This window comes from Trichechus manatus, unplaced genomic scaffold (genome assembly GCF_000243295.1).
Source record: "Trichechus manatus latirostris isolate Lorelei unplaced genomic scaffold, TriManLat1.0 scaffold00053, whole genome shotgun sequence".
In the NCBI taxonomy this organism is placed as follows: domain Eukaryota; kingdom Metazoa; phylum Chordata; class Mammalia; order Sirenia; family Trichechidae; genus Trichechus; species Trichechus manatus.
Window position 1 is genome coordinate 10,870,928 of NW_004443989.1, and position 9,452 is coordinate 10,880,379.

At 50.3% G+C, this 9,452-nt stretch overlaps 1 protein-coding gene across 1 annotated transcript in view; it reads right to left on the bottom strand.

Annotated features, from left to right (window-relative positions):
- Positions 1-5,612: 5,612 nt before the first annotated feature.
- The window catches only part of KLHDC4 (kelch domain containing 4), a 38,639-nt gene continuing 34,799 nt past the window's right edge, over positions 5,613-9,452 (bottom strand). Inside the window, exon 12 of the mRNA XM_004377799.2 lies at positions 5,613-6,244. Coding sequence (XP_004377856.1) covers positions 6,042-6,244 — 203 coding nt within the window. The 3' untranslated portion in view covers positions 5,613-6,041. The remainder of the gene's footprint in view (positions 6,245-9,452) is intronic.

Consider the following 9,452-nt stretch of genomic DNA (forward strand, 5'->3'; position numbering starts at 1 on the left):
AGCCTTCAGTATGGATTACACCTCAACATAGAGAAAACAAAAGTCCTCACAACTGGACCAATAAGCAACATCATGATAAACGGAGAAAATTCTGAAGTCGTAAATGATTTCTTTTAGTTGGATCCACAACCAATGTCCATGGAAGCAGCAGTCAAGAAATCAAAGGATGCATTGCATTGGGCAAGTCTGCTGCAAAAGATCTCTTTAAAGCGTTAAAAAGCAAAGATGTCACTTTAAGGACTAAGGTGGGCCCAACCCAAGTCATGGTGTTTTCAATTGCCACATATGTGTGTGAAAGCTGGACAATGAATAAGGAAGACCAGAGAGGAACTGATGTCTTTGAATTATGGTGTTGGCGAAGAATATTGAATATACCATGGGCTGCCACAAGAACAAACAAATCTGTTTTGGAAGCAGTACAGCCAGAATGCTCATTAGAAGCGAGGATGGAGAGACTTCATCTCACATACTTTGGACATGTTATCAGAAGGGACTAGTCCCTGGAGAAGGACATCATGCTTGGTAGAGGTTCAGTGAAAAAGGGAAAGACCCTCAATGAGAAGGACTGACACAGTGGCTACAACAATGGGCTCAAACATAACACCAACTGTGAGGATGGTGCGGGACCGGGCAGTGTTTCATTCTGTTGTACGTAGGGTCGCTATGAGTTGGAATCGACTCGACGGCACCTAACAACAACAACATACCATACCGAGTGTAAAAAATGTAGAAAACTAGCTAGGAAGGATGTCAATTCTTCAAATACCCAGTATGGTTTTCCAAATATTGTGATTAGGCTTAAGAAGACAAGGGTGAAGGCATAGGAGGAGAGGTGTGGTGAGCCCATCTGTGGGCAGGGCCTGCTGCAGGCCTTCTCCAAGACCCTGCCAGAGCACTTCCCTCCACCGCCATGTGAGCACACCTGATGGCTGACCCTTTGAGTCCAGCTTGGGAACCTCAGCTTTTCTTCCCTGGAGCTCTGAAGTCACTGCCACAGTCAGCACAGCTGGAACCTGCACTTTCACCCCCCGGGTCCTGGGGGTAATTGGGCCCAAGGCTGCAGAATTGAGGGGCCAGGCATCTCCTAGTTTATACTGTGGCTTGGCTCCTTCCCCACGCATGCAGACAGTCCTACTCCGTCACTGGTGCACCTAGGACACCTAACCTGCCAGAACCCGCCTGCACATTGAACTAGACTGAACTTCTAAGTTACCTAGACTTTGCTTATTGGCACCATTCATCCATTTCCAAAGAAACACTACCTGACATAGCCTGACTGAAGTAAACAAAAACTCCACACAACCCCTCACCATTTGGGTAAGCAACATGTGAAAACTTGCCCTCACTCTAGACATGAAACCACTAACCCTGATGTAGATGCCTTCTTGTGAATTCTAAGGTAGAACAGTCTCGATCTGTATTTTCTTTTATCACTTTTTTTTTCCTGGTGACTGTAAATTGTTCGCTGATACGGTGCAATTATTTTGTACATTGGCAAAAAAGGGAATGTTGACTATAATCTAGTTTTCCTTACTGATAAAGGCTAAAAAAGTTACTTCGGCCTTCTTCCTTTTCTTTTAAGTAGAAAAATAGCTTGGAAATAAAATAATTTTCTTCAATGAATGTGACTGTTAAAATCATACCATTACTATATATTTCACTACTGAACAGTAAGAGATTCAAGAAAAATCTCGTTCACTTTAGTAATAAACAACCTTGTTTAAAACTTTGGAAAACTTGTATCATCTCATTATAAATTCGTTTCTCTACCAGAAAGAAGCTCCTTCCATTGCCAAAATTGCGAGATGGAGAAAAGACAAATTTCTTTTTAAGGAACTGAGCTGATGTCACCTACCAGCGACTCTGTAGTGTCTGGAGGGTCTTACTGACTTTTGTGGAGGACACACACCAAGAACATAATTCAGAAATACGCCCACCACCTCCCCACTGCCAGCATTTCCCATAATTAGACAGCTTTCATTCTCTCTCCAGGTGGTGACTGTAACTCATTCTTGGGGCCTCTGGTTTCTCACCTATAAGCAGACGATGGTGGGCGAGGGCAGACAAGGCCTAGCATGTCCCCTTCAGCGCTAACGTGCAGCATAGCCACAGTATTCATGGTCCACACCGAGCTGACGGAGGACAGAAAAGACGAACCTCACATACAGGCTTTGCCCTCAAGTGCCTCAAAATATGTTTTTTTTTTTAAAAAACCTCTTTTCACTTTTGGAGGAACCCTGGTGGCACAGGTGGTTAAGTGCTCTGCTGCTAACTGAAAGATGGGTAGTTGGAACCCACCAGCTGCTCCAGGGAGAAAGATGTGGCAGTCTGCTTTTGCCACTCTGTCCTACAGGGTCACTGTGAGTAGGAATTGATTAGACAGCAGTGGGTTTTTTTTCTGGTTTTCACTTTTGTAAGCTTCAATGTTTATGTTTTTCAGGGGGTGATCACTCAACATCTTTCCTTTCAATGAGTCTTTTTTAATGTGTTCCTCCTGCCTGAGCAGCTCTCCCTGCCATAGACCCTGCTCTCTCCAAGTCCCACCTCCACAGGAGAGCTTACAAACACCCATCCCTGCCTTCTCTGAGCCAAGCCCCTGCCCAGCTCCTTCCCTACTCAAGATGCTGGCCCTGGCACTACTCAGGAAAGGCCACAGTCCTCACTGCGCTCCCACCCCTAGGTGCCAGACCCACCAGCTGCCACCTAGCAGTGGCCTCTTGAACACCTGATGGCTTGTACCCAGAGAGCTATTGGAATTGAAATGAGGAAAACATCGGCTTGAACCCTTGGGGCCAGCATCTGTAGCCACTGCCACGCAGGTTGGTCCTGGTGGTAGCTTGTGGGCCTTCGGGACACCGGGTGCAGTTCTCAGTGACCAGGCTCAGCCCGGGCCAGGATGGCACTGCCGAGATGCTTTGTAAAACAGTAATAAAAACGACTGCCATCTATAATTAGGGCTACCTGGGCCAACACGCAGCTTTGCTGCCTGATTTTACATCTGTAATAATTACAGAGCTCCAGCAGTGTGCACAGAACCAGGAGATGGGGCCAGGTCAACATCAGCAAGTCAGGCTGCAGCCTGGCCACTTCCTTCCTGCTGGAAACAATGATCACCCTCCAGCTATCTTCCTCTGATTAGAACTGCCAGCCCAACACCGTGTTCCTTGTCCTCCTTTCAGCACCCCTGAGCAGTGTTGTCCAAGCCTGACTCTCCTGTCATGCTCACGAGCTCCTGGTCGCACATGGGAAGGCTCTGGAGGACCCTCTCCAGCACCAGATGGGAACATGTTAATGAGATCATCTCTCATGGATAGGAGTTCTCTGGCCCCTTCTTCTGATATTTGGTCCCTAAACCTATTTTTAATTGTGACCTAGCTACTGATCTCCTGCTTATGCCAATTCAGTCAAGAAATCTGTAGTGTCCAATTGCAATAAACACCATCATCACCTCTAAAAAATAAAAAGGCCAATCACACTGAATGATGGTGATTCCCAAGCTTAACTGGTGGTTCCCCTGATTTTTACTTAGCTCGACCCAACCCCTAAAATACCAGTGCTTGCAGACAACCCCTTAGCGTGCACCTTAATACCACATGGCTGACCCAGTGGGCTCGGCCACTCCTGGGAGGCAGGGGATAGAGAATTTCATCAGTCATTGGGTCTCATGTCACCCTCCAAGCGGCCATGGGTCTGTGGTCAAGTGAGCAGCTCAAATTGCTCCCACCCACCAATCTTTGCTTGGCCACCTCCGGTGGAGTGTCCACAGGGCATGGTATGGCCCAATTTACAGGCACCAAGAAGAAAAAGGGCAGAACCTGTCAAATGGGCTGGAGGTAGGGGTGGGCTTAACATCAACAAATCACCAAACCCAGGACCGAGGCAGGACCGTGACATCCAACCGCACCTATCCCGACATTGGACAGAGCCGCTTCCCAGCTTGCCTCCGGCTTCTTGCTGTCCCTCATTCCCACAGCGACCGCCCGGGCATCAAGTGCGCTTACCAGCACCCAGTCCTGGCAGAGATGGCAGCAGCGTGCTTTCCACTCCCCAGCAGGGCGCCGCTGGGGCTATTCTTAGGGCTCCCAGTCCTACGTCGTATTTTTACCTCTCCCCTGCTGCTCTGCATTTAAGGTACGCCTTTACTGGTGTTTTCATCATGGAAATTAAATAGCAGAGGCGGCTCACGTTCCGGAAGCCTGTTCATTTAATCCTCACTGGCTCTGATCGGCCTCCTTCACCCAAACAGGATCTTTACCACCAGCCTGTGGGCATAGCAGCAAAGCACAAAGACTTGTCTGTTACCTGGGTTTTTTAAAAATGTCTTTCAACTTGGTTGATTCAAAACTATCTTCTTCCCTCAAATCACATCCAGTTACAGGCGGCTCTGACATCAGACAACTGTGTCGGTGCCAACAGATTTTCTAGTTCCTTCCTCCAAAAGCAGCAGATACCCAGCCTAAGTCCTGAGGTTAGGAGTAGGCAGGGTGGGTGGGGGTGGTGGGGGTGTCAGTGGAACGCCTCGAGTTCTGCAAGGGCCTCTGTGGCCAGGCACGTGGGCCAACTGTTGCATTTACCCCAACTTCTCAGCCCTGCCTCATGATGTTCCAGCTGGACTCAGTCCAGAACATTTATAGAAAAAGATGCTGACCACCCAGCACTCGAGGGAAGGGACCACAGATAAAGATGTTAAACCTGATGACCACCCATCTGCATCCACTGGTACAGACTGCACACCGTTGTGTAAGTCCCAGGCAGGCGGCCAGTGCTGCTACTGAGTGACAGTTGACTTGCCTCTCTCACCATGACCAGAGCCCCACAACCTTGGTGGGGGGCACCCATCACTCGATGCCTGGACCACACGCAGGAGGGCTCGGGACTTGCTGCTGCAGACAGGCAGGACTGGCTTTTCTTGGGAGACTATTCTCAGAAGAGTCTGGACTTTTGCTGCCTCTGGCCCTTCAGACCACCCAGCCATGGGTTTCAGGTAAGTGGGGGTGGCTCTAGGTGACACTGACTCTGGGCCATTCTAGCACCATGAGGACAGGGGTTTGGTGGAGCAAATCAGTGTCTTGTCCACACCCCATTAAAGCTTCCATAGGCCCGAGCCCTCTGCCAGGAAGTGGGCATGCCCACTCTTCTCTTACTTTGGCCAAAGGATGCCTTTTTTTTTTTTTTTAAATAAACTTCAAGGTAATCAATGGAGTTGACTGCAGTTTTATCTGCCCCATAATTGAAAACTAAGAATATCTACACTCTCACTGGGTAAGACGAAAGGGACAAAAAAATCACACCAGGTATGACCTCACAGCCTGACTTTTGACCTCAATTAAGCAAATGGAAGCAGCCTTCGGTCATCAGCCTTGGGCAGGTGCGTTCGGCATGTTAACACATCACAGCTCCCACCTGAACAGCCTGGCTTGGCCAGGCAGTGCTGCATGTGGACAGCCTTAAGCGCAAGGGGAAGGACTAGAAAAATGACTTCCCCACTTTCTCCCAACAAGGGTAAACTGGGAGAAGGAGTCCCAAGGAGCCTGGTAACCCAACATCCAAGAACACTCCACGTGATACCCAGAGAGCAAAGCCAAGCAGCAGAGAAGGAGCAGACTAGCCCAGCCGAAAGATACTTTATTTAAACGTCACTAGGAACATGTTTTGCTAATTTTTAGAAACCAAAGAGACTCTCCAGGGTGATGATGTGTGGTTGAGCAGAACATTCTTCTGTAAAAACTCCTTGTTCTCAGAAAGACATCCCCCCTCCACATGCATACGAAGCACAGCACAGTGAGGTGATAGCATAAAAAGCCCCTTCCTGCGGGCTCTTCTCAGGCAAGGCCTTGCCACCCTCCACCCAGTCCCTGCGTGGACTGATGCTGCCCCATGCTTCCACATTGCACAGGCTCCCCACAGGAGGTGAAGCTTCAACCACCAGGAATGCTGGTGGAACTGGCGCTGTACAAAACCATCTTTGCAGCCACCTCGTGACCAGTCCAGTTTATTTTCTGAAACACCCAGTGATACTAAGGGAATTCCATACACGTTATTCAATCTGACTTCTGCCTCAGGGTAGCATCCGGAACCGAGTCATTGAAAAATGTTTTTGCCATTGCATGGGCTGTTCTCAGCACATTCTTCTCCTTGGCGTCAGGGCCCAGGCTCTCATGGGCCCGTACCACCCAGTACCGCTCCATCCTGGGCAGGTAATCTGCGTAGCTCTCATCGTGCTCCACCGGTGGGGGCCCCTTGTCTGCTCGCAGGGAATGGGGTGAAGACGACATGCTCAGCCACGGCAGGCTGCACAGGCGTGTGGGGAGGGCTAGCGTGTAGACCCAACACACACACGCACACACACATCACCTGGAGCCTGGCTATGCCAGGATGGCCTCCCCAGCACGTGGTCCCATGAGCACTGGACACAAACACAAGAAAACACTTCAGCCTGCCTCAAGAGCACATCTACAATGCCAAGTCAGACTTCCATGAAAATTTAATCAAGTCCTAAAGCCTCTTAACCAGCGCAAGGGCATAGAGAACGACCTTAACACTGAGGGGGTCTAGAGAACTCTGCTCCTGCTATGCTCAGCCACATGGGTGGGACAGGCTCACCACCACAGAAGGCGTGTCACTGTGGTCTCCAGAAGTCCCAGGGTGCCTTCTAATTCTGTCGGACCCTGTGCCATTTGGAGGTCCCCCAAAGAGATGGTGAGTGGGTGGCCATGCCACCCAAGAGTTTAGGTGATCAGTCTGCACTATCCCTCCTCATTGTGAGAGTTACCTGGGTCCTCCTCACTGTGAGTTACCCATGCCCTCCTCGCTCTGAGTTAACCGTGTCCTCCTCACTGTGTGAGTTACCTGTATCCTCATCTGGTACTTGCATCCTCCTGTAAGTTACCTGCATCCTCCTCACTGAGTTACCTGTGCCCTCCTGTGAGAGTTACCTGCATCCTCACTCTGACATTTACCTGCCACCCTCCTTGCTCTGAGTTACCTGTGTCCTCCTCACTGTGAGTCACCTGTACCTTTCTCATTGTGAGGTACCTGCGTCCTCCTCACTGTGAATTACCTGTGTTGTCCTTGCTGGGAGTTACCTGTGCCTTCTTCACTGTGAGTTACCTGCGTCCTCCTCACTGTCAGTTACCTGTGTTCTCCGCACTGTTGAGTTACCTGCATCCTCCTTGCTAAGTTACTTACGTCCTCCTCAGTGTGAGAGTTACCTGCGCCCTCCTCACTGTGAGAGTTACCTGAGTCCTCCTTGCTCTGAAAGCTACCTGCATCCTCCTCTGTGAGTTACCTACGTCTTCCTCAATGAGTTACTGCACCCTCCTCACTGTGAGCTACCTCTGCCTTCCTGAGTTACCTGTGTCTTCCTCACTGTGGGAGTTACCTGCATCCTCCTCACTGTGAGTTACCCGTATCCTCCTCACTGAGTTACCTGCATCCACCTCACTGTGAGTTACTTGCATCCACCTCACTGTGAGTGAGCTGTGTCCACCTCACTGTGAGTTACCTGCGTTCTCCTCATTGTGTGAGTTACCTGCATCCTCCTCACTGTGAATTACCTGTGCCCTCCTCACTGAGTTACCTGAGTTCTAGTCACTGTGAGTTACCTGCACCTTCCTCACCATGTGTATTACCTGCGTCCTCCTCACTGGGAGTTACCTGCGCCCTCCTCACTGTGACTTACCTACGCCTTTCTCATGTGTTACCTGCGTCCTCTTCACTGTGAGTTACCTGCGTCCTCCTCACTGTGAGTTACCTGCGTCCTCCTCACTGTGAGTCACCTGCGTTCTCCTCACTGTGAGTCACCTGCACCCTCCTCACTGTGAGTCACCTGCACCCTCCTCACTGTGAGTCACCTGCACCCTCCTCACTGTGAGTCACCTGCACCCTCCTCATGAGTCACCTGCATCCTCCTCACTGTGAGTTACCTGTGTCCTCCTCACTGCGAGTTACCTGCATCTTCCTCAGCACGTGTTACCTGTGTCCTCCTCACTGTGAGTTACCTGTGTTCTCCTGTAAGTTACCTGCGTCCTCCTCACTATGAGTTACCTGCGTTCTCCTCACTGTGAGTTACCTGCGTCCTCCTCACTGTGAGTTACCTACGTTCTCCTGTGAGTTACCTGAGTTCTCCTCACTGTGAGTTACCTGTGTCCTCCTCACTGTGAGTTACCTACGCCTTCCTCAGCACGTTACCTGTGTCCTCCTCACTGTGAGTTACCTGCGCCTTCCTCAGCACGTTACCTGCATCCTCTTCACTGTGAGTTATTTGCTTTCTCCTGTGAGTTACCTGCATTCTCCTGAGTTACCTGTGTCCTCCTCACTGAGTTACCTGCGTCCTCCTCACTGTGAGTTACCTGCGTCCTCCTCACTGTGAGTTACCTGCGTCCTCCTCACTGTGAGTTAACTGTGACCTCCTCACTGTGAGTTAACCTGCACATTCCTCACCGTGTTACCTGCGTCTTCCTGTGAGTTACCTGCGTTCTCCTGTGAGTTACCTACGCCTTCCTCACTGTGTGTGTTACCTGTGTTCTCCTCACTGTGTTACCTGAGTCCTCCTCACTGTGAAGTTACCTACGCCTTCCTCACCGTGTTACCTGCGTTCTCCTCACTGAGTTACCTGCATCCTCTTCACTGTGAGTTACCTGCGTTCTCCTGTGAGTTACCTACGCCTTCCTCACCGTGTGTTACCTGCGTCCTCCTCACTGTGAAGTTACCTACGCCTTCCTCACTGTGTGTGTTACCTGCGTCCTCCTCACTGTGAAGTTACCTACGCCTTCCTCACCATGTGTGTTACCTGCGTCCTCCTCAATGTGTGAGTTACCTGCATCCTCTTCACTGTGAGTTACCTGTGTTCTCCTGTGAGTTACCTACACCTTCCTCACCGTGTGTGTTACCTGCGTCCTCCTCACTGTGAAGTTACCTACGCCTTCCTCACCATGTGTGTTACCTGTGTCCTCCTCACTGTGAGTTACCTGCTCCTCTTCACTGTGTGAGTTGCCTGCACCCTCATCGCTGTGACAGTTTCCTGCGCCCCCGTGAGTTACCCGTGTCCTCCTTGCTGTGAGTTAACCTGTGTCCTCCTCGCTTCGAGTTACCCGTGTCCTCCTCAATGTGAGTTACCTACATTCTCCTGTGAGTTACCTGTATCCTCCTCGCTGTGAGTTACCTGTATCCTCCTTGCTGTGAATTACCTGCATCCTCCTCACTGTGAGTTACCTGCAACTTCCTCACCATGTGAGTTACCTGTGTTCTCTTTACTGTCAGAGTTACCTGCGCCTTCCTGTGTGAGTTACCTGCGTCCTCCTCACTGTGAGTTACCTGCCTCATCCTCTCTGACAGTTACCTGCATTATCTTTACTGTGAGTTACCCGTGCCCTCCTCGCTGCCACAGTTACCTGTGCCCTCCTCGCTGTGAGTTACCTGCATCATCCTCTCTGACAGTTACCTGCATTATC